The following is an 18,303-nucleotide window of genomic DNA, read 5'->3' on the forward strand; positions in this document are numbered from 1 at the left end:
AGCATATGCTACCTTAACATAAGATGGAGTCATGTCTTAGTTTGAGCCATTGGATGATAAATTTTCAAAATATATCATGGAGATGCTATCATTGTAAAAAAGGGTGAAACCGGTGAAATTGGCATTATATGATCTTGGCTGTGTTGTCATCACCAATTTTCTGGGGCCCTCCATGATGTATGTATTATATCCACATCATCTATCCCATTTGAGAAATCGCGATTTGAGAGATCGTTTTAAGGATGAGCACAAAACTGAGGCAGATTCAAAACTCAAGCGGACCACAACATAGAAAGCAGTGAGGACAATGATGCCCACACTTGAACCCTTCCTAGGGCCCATCATAATGTTTATTTTTCCATCCAACCTATCCATATTGTCACACAAATGTTGATGAAGGGACCAAACAAATATCATCTTGATCCAAAGCTTTTGTGGCCCCTAAGATTTCTTGGGGGCCACGAAAGCTTTTGATCAAGATGATATTTGTTCGGTCCCTTCATCCAGGTCTGTGTGACATTATAGACAAGTTGGATGGAAAATAAACCTCATGATGGGCCCTATGAAGGCTTCAAGTGTGGGCATCATTGTCCCCATTGCTTTCTGTGTTGTGGTCCACTTGAGCTTTGGATCTAGCTCAATTTTGTGCTCATGCCCGAAAAGGATATGTAAAAACCGATAGATAATGTTGATATGACACATACATCATGGAGGCACCCACAGAATTGGTGACGGCAACACACTACCATGGTTGTATAATGTCGATTTCGCTGGTTTTGCCTTTTTTAAATTATTATTATTATTATTATTTACAGTGGTGGCAACTCTATGATCTATTTTGAAAATTTATCATCCAATGGCTCAACCCAAGAAATGACTTGACTTTATGTTAAGGTAGCATACCCTTGTCTTTATAGTACCACACACACACACACACACACACACACACACACACACAGATATATATATATATATATATATATATATATATATATATATATATATATATATATATATATATATATATATCAAAAGTAGATGGTTTATAGAATACAACCCAATCCATATCTCTAGTGGTAGACTTGAGTGAAGATATCCTTGTTTCAAAGGTCTTGGTATCAATTACCTAGCAAGCTAGCTACCATTTTTCCCTATAAAGTGACCATCGGGGTAAGACGACCACACAATTTCCTCAACTGTTTTCGAATATGGCCAACTGATTCATCGCCAAGTCCTCCAATATATCATTTCCTTTTTTCTCATTTGGCAATTTTTTAGGTGGGCTAGATTCGTATAATAATTCACCACCAATCCATCCTCCTCACATATGCACAACTCATGTACGGCATCAACACCCAAATTATGGGGCACATTGTGGATGAAAAATATCTATAAAATCTTACTGATCAAGATATCCTAACCATCCAATTGATGGGTATCACATGGACAGTTAGTAGTAATAGCTATTTGTTCAAATTTTTCATTATAATATCAGATGGTTAGGATTTTTGTTATGCATCATCATAATTGGCTCGGCAATATATACGTTTTAAATTACCATAAACTCAAACCTTGTTTTGTTCATCATTAGATTTTTTTCGTTCATTTTGTTTAATAAATAGTGTTCTCATTTGTCAGCTAATTTACACAAAGATGCTCTACAAAGAAGATACGGATGCTCGACAGAATTTTTGAAGTCTGTTACTCGAATAATGTTGGGAAGAAATGAAGAGGTGACTAGAGACGGAGATCTTTCCAGTACTCTTGAGGTTGCTAAAGAGGTTGCTGGATGCAGCTATGAGCACAGCACTAGCTGGGGCAGTGAGGTGAGGAAGCACATCATAATAGAGATTTAGCATCTTAATGCTTGAATTTTAACTTCATGTTGGGTGATCACAACCAATGAACTGATATGTCACACTGTGGATGGACACACCTCCAAAACTTACGCGTCCAACTTGGTGGATGTTGCTGTATTTTTATTTTTATTTTTACCTTAACATATATTTGTATGCCACTGATCGAAATGTTAGGAACTTTTGGAGCGTTAGCCATCCACAACTTGATGCATCAAATCAAGGGATTGTTGGGGATTTGTGCTGCAAAATCACACAGAGACAGATCTAAGATAGCAATCCAAAAGCACCAAGCAAACACAAAATAACACAGACATTTAACGTGGAAAACACTCGCGGGAAAAAACCACGGCAAAATTCCACTATAAAAGCAAAGATTACAAAGATAGAGGACTTACCCGGCTTGAGCAATCCTCAAACCTCTCATTTTCTCTACCCCTTGAAACTCTAGAACCCTTTTAAAAACCCTATAATGCCTTAGAATTTCCTTAGAATACCTCCTAGTTCCGTATACAACCCTTTATATAGCTCTAAAAACAAGTAGAACTGAAATAAGAAATAAAAATCACGGAATCTGCGTTTCTGCAAACAAATATGCGTAAACCTTTGATAACATCGAACTAGCTTTGATGTCATTGAAAAATGACCAAAACAGTTCAGCGACCGTAGCTAAAAATTTTGAAAAAACTCAATGTCATCGACCGACTTCAATGTTATCGAAGATACAGATTTAAGACATCTGTTATCAACAATCTCCACTATGTCTTCAATATTCAAACGTGTAACTTCTTATCCTCTTCTTTTATCTCTGCCTCGTATCATAGATTCATCAATGCTTCTCATGCGCACTCCTTCCTCCTTTTATGCCATCGCTAAGCCCAGAGAAATTGCACATAACTTAAACTTTTCTGAAGGAACGATCTTGGTGAGCACGTTTGCTGGATCTAAATCCACATGCCCAACCACCTTTGCTCTTATCTTCTCAAAAAATAAGACGTAGTCTTCTATACCTCGAATGTATCGAAGTAACCATCTCACTGCCTCCCAATGTTGCTTTCTGGGGTATTTGGTCACAATATCGATTGCTTGTGAAATAACTGGTTTAATACAGACCATGACATACACAACCAATTACATTCGAATAAGGCTCATGAAACATATCCTACTTTTCCTCATTTTTTTAGGACATGTCTTGAGGAAAACTTGAAGCGAGCCGCGTAGGAAACACTCACCGGCTTTGCCTGGTCCATCGCATACCTACTCAAGGTATTCTACATATGATGACTAAAGCCTACCCCTCTTCTAATCTCTATGAATATCAATGCCAAGAACCATCTTGGCAGCCCCCCATCCTTCATCTCGAATGTCCCACTTAACCGAGTGTTTAGTACATTGATTCAAGACATGACATGATTGGTGATCTACATGTCATCAATATATAATTCCTGACTCACCATGAAGGAATCAAATTTTATACCACTGCCTAGGTGACAGGTCGTACCACGACCTCCTGCAAACTTTTTTCTTAGCCCCTTTAAACTTTGAACTGCTCTGGTTGCTTCATAAATAACAACACTTTCGATTTTCTGTGTAGAAGTGTAGTCTCCACATCCATCCTTTCAGCTCAAGATTGTATTGGGCAATTAGTGCCAACACGAATCTGATAGACACCTACTATACCGTTGGCATGAACATCTCTGAGAAGTCGATCCTTTCTCTTTGAGCATAATCCTTCGTTACCAGCCTCGCTTTGTATCTATGTTGTATCCTCTTGAAGATCCACCTGCATCCAACCACTTTTTAGCTCACTGGAAGCTCTACCATCTCCCATGTATCGATCTGGTATAAGAAGTCCATCACATTGTCCATAGTCACCTTCCACTTCTTAGCACCAGGCTCACTTAGAGGTATCTGAATAGTAGACGGATCCCCCTCGTCTTTAACGAGAGCATATGTGTGTTGGAGACGTCCATGTACCTCGTCAATATGCCGCGATTATGTTGTGTAATTCCACTCACAAGTGGCTGCTCCACCTGCTCTATATCTGTGACTGTGGGTCTCAGCCTTTATGCCTTGCCCACTCATGTGGCCATGGCCAACATGCCACACATGTGCAGATGTGGAATCCGCTACAGCCACTGCAGCTCCATATGTTGAAGTGCTCCTAATGAACCTGTAAAGATTACTGAGTTGTTTTGCTTTCATGATTACCCGTGTCCCTTTAGATACTTTAAGGGCACTATCAATACCCGTGAACTTGCACCCTATAGCCTCAAGTGCACTGAGAGAAATTAAACTTTTCTTCATGTCAGGAACGTGCCTTACCTCAGTCAGGGTACGCTCTGTCCTATCGAACATCTTGATACGCACCATACCAACAGCCACAACATATCAGGCGCTGTCATTGCCCATAAACACCTGTTCACCATCGCACTCTCTATAGCTGGTGAACCAACTCTGATGAGGAGTCATGCGAAAGGATGTCTCTGTGTCTAGAATCCACTTGCCCCTACAATCATCATATGGGTGTCTGATCGTGGACACAGATAAGACATCACCATCACATCCACTTGATCCATCTGATGTGGCAGCATTGGCCTCCATATACAAAGCCTCAGATTCTTCTCTCTTAGATTTAGGATTTGCACAATTCCCACAGTTCCAGCACTTTAACTTTCCTTTGCCCTTGACCTTGGATTTGGATCTAAAGCTTGAAGTTCTTATACCTTGTTTAGAATTCCCGTTCCTCGTAATTAGTGCATCGAAAGATGTTCCCATGTTGCCGTTAAGCTTTCTCATAGCCTTCCCTTGAAGAGCTAAGATAACGGTGTCAACACTCAGGGTTTTATTTGCTGTACACATCGTGTCCTTGAATGACTCATACGATGCCAGAAGAGAATTCAACAACATACATGCTTATTACTGATCATCTTTGATCACCTCCTAAATATCCAGCAATTTGCACACCAATTTATTAAAGTTGCTGATGTGGACCTCCAAATCTCCACCCTCTGCCATCCTGAAGTTATACCACTGTAGCTTTAAGTGTAGGCGAATTTCAAAGGATTTTTTCCCATAGACATCCTCTAACTTCGCCCATAACTTAGCCATAGTTTTCTCCCATATAATATTGTAGAGAACCTCATCTGTGAGACACAAACAAATGGAGGTTAAAACATTACTATCAAGAGTCTCCCATTCTTCATCCTTCATAGTCAATTTTCGCTCCTCAAGAACCTTAGCTTCGCCTTACTTGGTTATTAGACTAATCATCTTAATCTTCCATAACTCAAAATTATTTTTGTCTGAGTACTTCTCAATATCAAACTTGACATTTCCTATTTATGCTAATCCTGCAGATTCAGATCTGTGCCTAACGATAGCTCTGATATCACTTGTTGGTATTTGTGTGGCCGAATCACACAGAGATGGATCTAGGATAACAATCCAAGAGCACCAAGTAAACACAAAATAACATAAGATTTAATGTGAAAAACCCTTGCAGGAAAAAACCATGGCACAAAGTGACAAAATTCCACTATGGAAGCATATATTACAAAGATAGAGGACTTACTCGGCTTGAGCAATCCTCAAACCTCTCATTTTCTCTACCCCTTGAAACTCTAGAACACTTTTAAAAACCCTAGAATGCTTTAGAATTTCCTTAAAATACTTCCTAGTTCCGTATACAACCCTTTATATAGCTTTAAAAATAAGTAGAACCGAAATAGGAAATAAAAATCGCAAAATCTGTGTTTTTACAAGCAAATCTGCGTAAACCTTTGATAACATCGAACTAGCTTCGATGTCATTGAAAAATAACAAAAACAGTCTAGCGACCGGGGCTAAAAATCCTGAAAAAACTCAATGTCATCGGCTAACTTCAATGTCGTCGAACTGGCTTCGATGTCATCGAATAGTGAAGATACAAATTTAAGGCATCTTTTATCAACACAGATTGGATCACTAACTAATGGACTTGATTGCACTAACTAGTAAGTGTTAGGATGTACAGTTTTGATCATCTAACTATGAGAAACTTGACCATGAAAAGGTTATTCATATATATGTGTTTCCATAAAATTTTCTCCTTGTTCACAGACGAGCTTAACAATAATATTAATTAATAAAATTGTAAAGGAAGAAGAAGAAGAAATGATGCTACAAAGAAAACCAAATTCCACTATAACAAATGATAGGGCTTGGACCTTGTACTCCATCATGTGATGATCTGGGTTGTTCATCTGGAAGGTTCCATAGTAGATGGGCCACAAGGAAAAACTCTAATTAGAGTAGATCACCATCATCCATATCAAACAGAAGACCATCTTAATCCATTCAAAGGTGGTTTGGAAAACCTGTCCATGCCTCAACACATATATGAGGATCTCTAATTAAAGGGATTATTGTAATGTACGCTATTTACGGTAGACATCAGGTTTAACTGAGGATTTGACCCTTGATGTTGTGGAAATAATGGGATAGCATGTTTATAAGGCCCAAAAATTGTGATGGGTGTTTGGCTTGAAAATTTGGTTGTCAGTACATGTAGGTGATATTGATTGTGTCAGAGCCTAACGCGGTTCAATTAAAACCAAATGACTTTGACCCCAACTCCTGAGATAGAGAGAGAAATCAAGGCAATCATCTATGACCAAGAAATAAGCAATTCGTTATCTGTTTAGCTACCTATAAAATACATAAAGCAATTTGTAAAAGGTAGGATTCATCCTTTTAATTAGTTTTTTTTTTAAAAAAAAAAAAAACTTTTTAACTAAAAAGACTTTCTCTCATTGTGATAGTAGAGATTGTTTTATTAGAATATTGTGAGAGTAGAAGGAACACAGTTTCATTAATAAATGAGGATAAAAACTTACAAAAGAAAGATAATCCTTATTGATCCACTGACTGTGCCATATATGACAAGGTCTTAGAGTTAAGGATTTCCTTGCTTCAGTGACTTGGGTGTAGATGAAGGGAATTATACTACTCTTAAGCTAAGTTGGTACAACATAATAGCATAGATGGATTGGAATACACTACTTCTAAGCTAAAGTTAGTCCATCAAAACAATGTAGATGGGCTGGATTACATTACTCTTAAGCTAAAGTTGGTCCAACGTAGAAATATAGATTTATTAGATTACACTAAGTTAAGCTAAGCTAGCTAAGATAAAATAAACAGAGATAAGCAACATTATATTGTAAAATTGTATTATGTTGGGTTGGCAAGGGTTCAAAGTGAAAAGGTCGAGCTAAGAGTCCTAGGAGGGGCGGGGGTGGGGGTGAATAGGACTGCCAAATTAAAAATTAAATGTGGAAATAAACAAATAAAAATAAAAATAAAAATAGCACTAAACAATCCCACAAAGTAGAAATGAATAACAACCTCAAATGTACAAGTATTGAGAGGTTGATATAGATGTTATTCTAAGGACAACCTTACACCAAAAATCAATGGGTTATGGTAGGACAACCTGATTCTTAGAATGGTTTGTGTATCAAAATCTCAAACCGATACAAAGGAATAAAGAATAAAAATAACAAAGAAAATAACTAAGTTATTATAACATTCTCACACTTGCATAAAAGAAATTACAACATTCTTCACAAATGCTTAAAAAGAAATTACAACATTCACACAAAGCCACAATCAATCATCCATCACAAGACCAGATATTATAGTGGTTCGCTTGTGTGTACACCAACTGTTTAGAAAAAATAGCTGCACAACTACTCCACTCCCAATATCCTCACACAATGGATATTGGCGTTTACTACGTAATAGGTTTTTTAAGGTTCACCTAAAACCTTCAGAATTATTGCGCTTACACAATTCAAAAATCCCACACTCTAAGTTTTCTAGATCACCTCAGACAACCAAAAAGGAAAGAGAGATTTTTCTGGCACAACCTCAAAAATTAAAAAAAAAAGAGATTTACAAAAATGTAAATATACTTATCTGGATATTCTCCGTTGATGAAGCTCGGTAGAACCAATTCGGAGTAGATGTTCAATATTGATGTTCAATGTCCACACTCACTTATGAAAAGGTTCTAAGTTTTAATTGAATTTTAGATTAAATCACCTTGGGCTTGCTTGATTCGATTTTGATTCCAAGAAAGGGAAAAACTTCAATCCCTTCTTCAAATAAGATTGAAATATAGAATTCAAAATCAAATACAAAAAGCTAATTAAAGAAAATATTAAATGGACACTAAATAACTTAAGAATATCACTAACTTATCTCTCAGAGTGGTGTCTTGATTTTGCTTGAATTGAAAAAAAACTCTGAAAATCGTGCTCTATTTATAAGTACAGAAATTGTTCACTCGATTGGCCTAGAGGACAACTCAACTGGTCGAAGGACCAACAAATTTTTGAAATTTCGAGCGCGATAAGATAAGACCATTCCACGACTAGTCGAGCCTTACTCTCAAGTAGTCGTGTGGGACCTAATTTGGTTGCTAGACTTTGAGTCAAGCCTACTTCACTGGTCGAGCACTGTTCACTCGACTGGTCAAGCAGTCTCCAAGACTGGTCGAGGGTCTAACAAAAAATTTCAAAAATTAGTAACAAACCTTGGACTGGTCGAGGAAATTCTTGGATTGGTCGAGCCAGTACTAGGACTAGTCGAACATAGGCTAAGACTAGTCGAGAAAAAGCCTATAGAAGTATATAGTGACCCAATTTTAGTATGCTATCAATATGACCTAACCTATGGTCAATCTAGGGTCTTACATACCTTATAAGTGAAATTTGAACATTGAATCATCATTTGCTTTGGTTGATAGTTGATCTTGAAGTACACGAAGCTTGATATCTTGACTTACTTTGAATCTTAAACTTGAAGTACTTTGAAGCTTGAACTTGAAGTACTTGTGAGTTGTATTTCACCTTGAGCTTTGAGTTCCAAAGCAAAGCACATTGTCTTGACATAGTTGAAGCTTTGAAACCTTGAACTATCACTTGATGCTGTACTTGAACTTGTATATCTCTTATACTTGTGATGCTTGAATCTTGAATTGGAACATCTTGAACTTGTACTTGAATTGCATGATCTTGAATAAGAAGATGAACTAAACAAGATACAGATTCCAAGAGGTTTTGGCACTACAAATTTTGACAATCATAGGAACTAGAAAACATAGCACTTACAATCTCTCCCTTTGCCAAATTTGTGATAAAACATACTTCATTAAAATAAGATAAGCATAATACGTATAATAAAGAATCATGCACCAGTTACAACCTGGTTAAAGAATCATGCACTAGTTACAAACTGGTTAAATCAATACGCACTAATACTCTCATCAATACTCCCCCTTAATACCATATTGCAAAAAAATTACCTATCCACATTCATCACAGTTTCACATTTATCTTAATGAAATAGGCAAGATAAAATTCTTCCCATTTTTGTCACAATATGACAAAGGAAAGAACCGATAAAAGATAATGGAAGTAAATAAATAAGTAAATAGAAGAGTAATGAGGAATATGAGAAGATATGAACAAGATAACCACTTAACCAAGTCCATAATAATAAGCAAGCATGTCCAAGCACATAAAACAAGAGAAATTCAAGTATCTTAAAAGTTATTACATAACAGATATTCAAATACTAATCCGAACTAGAAGGAGCAGGTATGAAAGACTCAATTTGATGAAGTCCCTTGTTAATGCGTCTAAGATATTTACACATATTTAAATTGCATATCGTGGGACACATTTATACTTTCAACCTTCTCCTTAAGTGAACGCAAACGTGCATCAAAATCAAATGGCTGATAATCAGGATCAACAGCAGAATCAGATTCAATTTCATCAAAAATGTCATCTATATTGACATCATCTAGAGGCAAATCACCCTCCTCTTCATTTGCTGCAGCAGCTCCACTAGCACCCACATCAACTTGGCCTGCAGCCAACTTCAAATTCATCTTATTAATGTTAGAGTTATTAAAGGGTAAATGGTGAATGGGAGCTTCTCCAACAGGCATAGCCACTAAACTATGGGTGGCTAACATAGTCATAAGATAAGCAAAGGATATGTCACCGTGACCTGGGTGGAGACAGAACTAAATCATGATATAACAAATCAAAGAAGGAAGACATACAGAGACTCCAAAAATGATAAAATGAAGAATACGAACCATGAAGTAGTAAGTTTGGTTTTGTTACTAGATTGAGGATAGACATTTCAAATGAAAATCCTATGAAGAATTCTATATCTGGGTAATATAAACTTGGATGCGAGCGCATTCCTAGTACTCCATTTCGCATCCATATTACATAAATCTCTACTGAGCATTCGCTTCTTAGATTCAGAAGGTTTTGCCATAAGAGAACTAATGGAAATACCTTCATCATTGACAGGTATATCTATTAACCCAGAAATAAGATGACGATCCACATCAATTGGACCTTCTCTGGTCGTAAGAGTAAATGTCAGATTCTCAGTAGAGAAGTCTTTAATGCAAGCATACATAGCCTACGCAATAGAGTGGTATGCTGGTTCACCCCAATGTAATTTGTTATCCCATCCTACAGACTGAAGGAGAGGAACAACATCAAATGGTACCAAATGATCATGATTAAGAGTTTGTTCTACTATCACATTGTGCAAGCGAATATCTTACACATAATCGGGATCTTCCTCGAGCAACCAAAGGTGGCACACCGTGATAGGAGCCGAACGAGATGAAGAGGGACCACGAGATCTTTTCTTCTTGGTTCTACCCTCCATTACAATAAAGAAAATAAGGAATAAAGAGATTGCAAAAGAGGCAAGAAGGGTTTCTAGTAGATCAAATTTTTTGATAGAAAACCTCCAAAAGAATCATAAAACATGAAATAAACCACACAAATGAAGAAAAGGAAGTGCAAAGGACTTAAATCTAGAAGAAAAATGAAAATAATGCACTAACCATGGATGAATCGAAGATGGGTTCGACCGGTCGAGGTAGGGCTCGTTGGAGAAGAAGACCCAAATGAAGAAAAAGTGATTTTTTTCGAAACAAAAGGTCAAACCTGTGTTTCATGATGGGTCGAGTACATACTCGACCGATCGTGTAATGACTAGTCGAGTACATACTCGACCGATCGTGCAACGACTGGTCGAGTATGTACTCGACTTGTCGTGCACCTCACAAAATTTACAATTTTTCATAAATTTTAAAATTTAAAAATAATAACTATATACATTATGATACAGAAAGACACAAATCATCAGTTCATATTGCACATACCAAGATCAAATTTCAATTTTGCAAACTTACTTTTATTGAGCAGTTTTATGAATATGTCAGCTAGTTGAGTTTCGATTGGAATATAATCCAAAGAAATTGCCTTGTCTTCCACTAATTCATGAATATAGTGATATCTAATGTCAATATGCTTGGTTCGTGAATGTTGAATTAGATTTTTAGAGATATTAATTGCGTTTGAATTATCACAATATAAAACCATATATTCTTGCACAATTCCGTAATCGCTTAGCATTCTTTTCATCCGAACAAGCTGAGTGCATGCATTACTAGCAGCAATATATTCAGCCTCAGCTATTGAGAGCGATATGGAACTTTGTTTCTTACTTAGCCAATAAACTAAACAGTTCCCTACATAGAAACAACCACCACTGGTTGATTTACGATCATCAATGTTACCAGCCCAATTAGCATCCATGTAACCAGCTAATTGCACACTAGTATCATGTGGATACCAGAGACTAAGATTTGCTGAACTAGCGACATATCACAAAATACGCTTAACAACAATTAAATGTGACTCTTTAGAGTCAGATTGATATCTAGCACAAATTCCTACGCTAAATGTAGTATCAGGTCGGCTCGTAGTTAAATAAAGCAAATTACCTATCATATTGCGATACAACTTAAGATCCACACTTTTGAATATTGAATCCTTAGAGAGTTTTAGAGTAGTATTCATTAGAGTATCAAAATTTTTCTCACTCTCAAATCTGAACTTTTTAACTAAGTTCAGAGCATATTTGGTTTGAGAGATAAAGAAACCATCAGGTAGCTGTTTGACTTGCAACCCTAGGAAATAGTTTAGTTCTCCAACTATGCTCATTTCAAATTTAGACTTCATAAGATCTGCAAACTCAACAGTCATGTTAGCACAGGTAGATCCATAGATAATATCATCAACATAGATTTGCACTATTAATATGTGATCATTATGTTTCATTACAAACAATGTCTTATCAACACCTCCCATTATAAAGTTATGACATAGTAGAAACTTAGTCAACTTTTCATACCATGTCTTGGGAGCTTGTTTCAAACCGTAGAGTACCTTTTTCAGGTGGTAGACATGATTAGCATGCTTAAGGTCTTCAAAATCCGTTGGTTATTCAACATACACTTCTTCATGAAAATCACCGTTCATGAATGCACTCTTTACATTCATTTGATATATTTTGAACTTTCTAAAGCATGCAAAGGATATAAATAGTTTGATAGATTTAAGACAAGCTAATAGGGCAAAGGTCTCATCATAATCAATACCTTTAATTTGAGTATACCCTTGTATAACCAGCCTAGCCTTGTTTCTAATAATATTACCAAGTTCATCAGACTTATTTTTGAAAATCCATTTTTTTCCGATAATGTGTTTATCTTTTGGTCATGGAACTAAATACCAAACATCATTTCTTACAAACTGATTGAGCTCTTCTTGCATTACTGCAATGCAGTTTTTGTCAGTAAGAGCTTTTTTAACGTTAGCTGGTTCTATCTGAGATATAAAACACACGTAGTTACACATATCATCAAGTTGTTTACGTGTGCGCCCACCAGTGAGAGGGTTTCTAAGGATTAGATTAGAAGGATGGTCTTTAACTGTCCTCAGTTTAGTGTTATTTTGACTTAATGAAGAGTCTGGTTTATCAATTAAAAGAACTTCATCATTTTCTAAACTTGAGACAGGTGTATTCAATTGATCGTCTATAACCACATTAATGGACGCTTGAATTACACCAGTCCTCTTGTTAAGAACCCGATACGCTCAACTATTTAGAGCAAACCCTAAAAATATCCCTTCATCATTTTTGGTGTCAAATTTATCCAGATTTTCTTAGTCACGTAAGATATAACACTTGTTGCCAAAAACTCGAAAGTATTTGACAGTAGGCTTCTTATCAAACCACATTTCATAAGCCGTTTTACTATTTGATTTTCTAGTATAAACATGATTAATTATATAACAAGCAGTGTTTACGGCTTCAGCCCAAAGATTTTTAGGAAGCTTCATACTATTTAGCATTACATTTGCCACTTCTTGCAGCACTCTATTTTTCCTTTCCACTACCCCATTTTGTTGTGGTATTTTGGCCATAGAATATTCATGTGATATTCCCTGATCACTGCAAAATTTCTCAAAATCGCTATTTTCAAATTCCGAACCATGATCACTACGGATCTTAGAGACTTATGATTCTTTTTCTGTTTGGATACATTTAAGAACCCTCTTTACTTCATCGAGAGTTTCTGATTTCTCTCTTAAGAAGACTACCCAAGTATATCTGGTAAAGTCATCTACTATCACCAGAATGTACTTCTTGCCACCTCGACTCTCCGTTCTAGTTAGTTTAATGAGATCCATGTGGAGAAGTTTGAGTGGTTTAGATGTGGCGTTGGAGTTCACCTTTTTGTGAGTACTCCTAGTTTGTTTACAAATCTGGCATTCGCCACATATTTTGACTAGTTTCTATATTTTGGGTAAACCTCTTACCAACTCTCTTTTGTTCAATCTATACAAGTTGCAGTAGTGTACAAGTCCGAGGCGTTTATGCTACAATTCGGTTTCATCAGTATGGACCATGTAGCACAATAGATTAGATGAGCTTGAATCACTAAAAATGTAATAGTTTTCAGAAGTTCTGCGACCAGTTAATATTATAGAACCATTCTTATTTAAAATTTCACACCCTTGGTTAGTGAATTTTAGACTATGATTATTATCGCATATTTGAGAGATGCTTAATAAATTATGTTTTAACCCTTCTACATATAAAATATTCTCAAATAGAGGGAGGTTAAAGAGTTGAACCGTACCTTGGCTAATAATTTTGCAGTTGCTACCATCACCGAATGTGATTGAACCATCAATCATGTGTCTGGAGCATCCACTGTCTTGGTACCACTTTAAATAGCTCGAAGCATTGAAAGCGGTATGGGCAACCAAACAAGTAACCTTAGGGACCCATTTTATTATAGTTTTGGGTTTAGGAGTATAGTTGGTCTTCTTATGTTTGTAGTTGTTATAAGACCGACCCACTAAGTTAGATTTTAAGAGCTCCTTAAGTAAGTCAACAATTTTCTCAGCTGAAGGATTACGATTTTAATTTTTATAGTTGATATGATTGCTTTTAGGTTTTAAAGTCTGAAAAGATTTAGTATTTTTAGAATAATTTTGATTCAGACATTTCCCTTTTGAGTTAGAAGACTCCCATTTCACAAATTTGGGTGGAGCATTCTTATGTTTGGGAGGAATACTATTATCGTAGCCCAATCGAGATCGATCGCCACATTTTCTGGATTCGAATAAAAGTTTTTCTAACTTAGGATCACCTTGGGCATACCTCCATGTGTCTTTTAAACTCAAAAGTGAAGAGACTTCTAGTTTTAGCTTTTCATTTTTAGATTTTAGGTTTTTAACTAGGGAGGTTTTGAAATCTAAGTCGCACTTAGTTTTTTCAAAGCAATCTAAAATGTGTGATTTTTCTAAGAGTAGATTATCAAAATTTTCTTTTAGTTTTGAAAATTTTTCTTTCTGAAGTTTTAGCTTTACAGCAATTTTGCAACTTTCCTTGTATAGGGCATGATAAGCATCTTAAATATCTTCTCCGTTTTCATGATCACTATTCAAATTTTCTTCATTGGTTAAATCATTATTATCTGAAAATGTGAACTTGGCTAGAGTCATTAGGGCTTTAACATCATTAGCCGACTCGGTTTCAGAATCTTCTGACTCAGAAGAAGCTTTAGAGCAGGAAGATTCATCCCATGTAGCCAATATACCTTTCTTTTTAGGTTTGTCTTTTTTAGGACATTTGTTCGCTAGATGCCCATATTCATGGCAGTTGTAACATTAATTGTCTTTTAAAGATTTTTAAGTTTTAGATCTAGATCTTTTCTTTTTAATAAGTTTTTGCAAATCTATCCTCTTTTTACTTTTAAAAATCTTGTAAAACTTTTTAACTAAAAGGGCCATGTCATCTTTAGAATTTTCTTAATCAAAATTATTAGAATTTTCTTGAGAGATAATTTTAGATGACTTAAGGACAATGGATTTACCTTTAGGAGCTTTAAAGTTTAACTCATAGGTTTATAAAGAACCAACCAATTCTTCAACCCTCATATTATCCATATTACGAAGTTCCTAAATCGCGGTCACTTCTGAATTGAACCGTTCAGGCAATGAGCACAATATCTTTGTACAGACTATTACTAAGACCCCACATAGAGTTGACAATGTCATTCAATCTTGTATAGAAGTCTATGAAAGTTTCACTTTCTTGCATACGTATTTTCTTAAATTTGGTTATGAGGATTTAGACTTTAGATTTCTTAACAATTGTTGTTCCCTCGTGTGTCATTTCCAAAATATCCCAGGCTTGCTTTGCAGTATCACAGGATATAATTCTCTTGAATTTATCTGGTGATAGTGCACAAGTTATAGCATTTAAAGCCTTTGCATTGGCACTACTCTCACTTTTCTTAAGAGCGGTCCAAGAGAAGCAAGGTGTGACTTTTATCGTTTTAGATCCATCAGTACTAGTTACTTTAGTGGTAGGAGGGGTCCAATTGGTCACTGTGGCTTGCCATATGCTCTCATCTATGGATTTTAAGAAAATCCTCATTCTGGCTTTCCAATAGGCGTAATTGGAGCCATCAAAAGGTGGAGGCCTAGTGACTGAAAGGCTATCAAAATTTGACATCTTAAAAAGCTCAGATCGATTAGCTCAAGAAATTAATCCAAAAAATAAAGCGAGTTATTAGGCTTTAATACCACTTGAAAAGGCCGACCTAAGAGTCCTAGAGGGGGGGGGGGGTGAATAGGACTATGCCAAATTTAAAATTAAATGCGAAAATAAACAAATATAAATAAAGATAGCACTAAATAATCCCATAAAGCAGAAATGAATAACAACCTTAAATGTACATGTATTGAGAGGTTGATATAAATGTTGTTCTAAGGACAACTTTACACCAAAAACCAATGGCTTATGGTAGGACAACCTAATTCCTAGAACGGTCTGTGTATCAAAATCTCAAACCAATTCAGAGGAATAAAGAATAAAAATAGCAAAGAAAATAACTAAGCTATTACATCATTCCCACACTTGTATAAAAGAGATTACAATATTCTCTACAAATGCTTAAAAAGAAATTATAACATTCACACAAAGCCACAATCAATCATCCACCATAAGACCAGAAATTATAGTGGTTCACTTGTGTGTACACTAACTGTTTAGAAAAAATAGCCACACAACTATTCCACTCCCAATATCCTCACATAGTGGATATTGGCATTTACTATGCAATAGGTTTTTTCAAGGTTCACCTAAAACCTTCACAATTGTGTCTTTTAAGTGGGCTTACACAATTCAAAAATCCTATACTCTGAGTTTTGTAGATCACCTCAGACAAACCAAAAAGGAAAGAGATTTTTCTGGCACAATCTAAAAAAAAAAAAGACTTACAAAAATGTAAATATACTTATTTGGATATTCTCCTTTAATGAAGCTCGGTAGAACTAATTTGGAGTAGATGCTCAACGTAGATGTTCAATGTCCACACTCACTTATGAAAAGGTTCTAAGTTCTAATTGAATTTTAGATTAAATCACATTAGACTTGCTTGGTTTGTTTTGATTCCAAGAAAGGGGAAAACTTCAATCCCTTCTTCAAATAAGATTGGAATATAGAACTCAAAATCAAATACAAAAAGCTAATTAAAGAAAATATTAAATGAGCACTAAATAGCTTAAGAATATTACTAACTTATCTCTCAGATTGGTGTCTTGATTTTGCTTGAATTGAATGAAAAACTTTGAAAATCATGCTCTATTTATAAGTGCAGAAACTGTTCACTCAACTGGCCTAGAGGACAGCTCGACTGGTCAAAGGAACAACAAAATTTTGAAATTTCGGGCGCGATAAGATAAGACCGTTCCACGACTAGTCGAGTAGCTTACTCGATTGGTTGAGTGGCTTGCACGTCCGGTCGAGCCCTGCTCTCGGCTGGTCGTGTAGGACCCAATTTGGTTGCTGGACTTTGAGTCGAGCCTGCTTGACTGGTCAAGCACTGTTTACTCGACTAGTCGACCAGTCTCCAGGACTGGTCGAGGGTCCAACAAAAAATCCTGAAAATTAGTAACAAACCTTGGACTGGTCGAGGAAATTCTTGGACTGGTCGAGCCAGTACTAGGACTAGTCGAACATAGGATAAGACTAGTCGAGAAAAAGCCTATAAAAGTATATAGTGACCCAATTTTAGTATGTAATCAATTGACCTAACCTATGGTTAATCTAGTATCTTACATACCTTATAAGTGAAATTTGAACATTGAATCATCATTTGCTTCGGTTATAGTTGATCTTGAAGTACACGAAGCTTGATATCTTGACTTACCTTGAATCTTGAACTTGAAGCACTTTAAAGCTTAAACTTGAAGTACTTGTGAGTTGTATTTCACCTTAAGCTTTGAGTTCCAAAGCAAAGCACATTGTCTTGACATAGTTGAAGCTTTGAAACCTTTAACTATCACTTGATGTTATACTTGAACTTGTATATCTCTTATACTTGTGATGCTTGAATCTTGAATTGGAACATCTTGAACTTGTACTTGAATTGCGTGATCTTGAATAAGAAGATGAACTAAACAAGATACAGATTTTAAGAGGTTTTGGCATTACAAAATTTGACAATCATATGAGCTAGAAAACATAGCACTTACATAGAGCTTTTCAATTTTCTTTTTATTTATAAAAATTTTAGGTGGTAGTTGTAGAGAGATATTCGTAGCTGCTCATCACATTTGTTGATGGAAATAACCGTTTTGGGCCCGTTGACAATTGTGGCTTATTATGTAACATCACATGTTCTACTTCGTTTGTCATGGATTGACATTTCGTTGCACACACATTTTTAGTCCATAACATGAGCTAGGTTTCTTTGTAAGGCATCATGTATCAACAATCATTATTGTTTTCCCTGCTTGAATGTGCATAGTGTGCGGTGAAAATTAGCCAACTTAGTGGTGCCTTTACATTATTTACATAAGAAATTTGATATTTTCATATCAGATTCGATTGTATTTAGAAAATTACATCCACAACATGTGCATATGAACATTAAATTTGAATTGAAGAATATTGTGATAGTGTGTGCTACCTTGAGTTCCCTAAAAGGTCT

General features: G+C 35.9%; 1 protein-coding gene across 2 annotated transcripts in view; it reads left to right on the forward strand.

Moving 5' to 3' along the window:
* Positions 1–18,303, forward strand: part of LOC131237477 (cellulose synthase-like protein H1) — a 97,340-nt gene that overhangs the window by 71,930 nt on the left and 7,107 nt on the right. For both annotated transcript variants that reach the window (XM_058235268.1, XM_058235267.1), the window contains one exon: positions 1,639–1,826. In XM_058235268.1, the coding sequence (XP_058091251.1) occupies positions 1,639–1,826 (188 nt within the window). The remainder of the gene's footprint in view (positions 1–1,638; positions 1,827–18,303) is intronic.

Source organism: Magnolia sinica, chromosome 2 (assembly GCF_029962835.1).
Source record: "Magnolia sinica isolate HGM2019 chromosome 2, MsV1, whole genome shotgun sequence".
Taxonomy (NCBI): domain Eukaryota; kingdom Viridiplantae; phylum Streptophyta; class Magnoliopsida; order Magnoliales; family Magnoliaceae; genus Magnolia; species Magnolia sinica.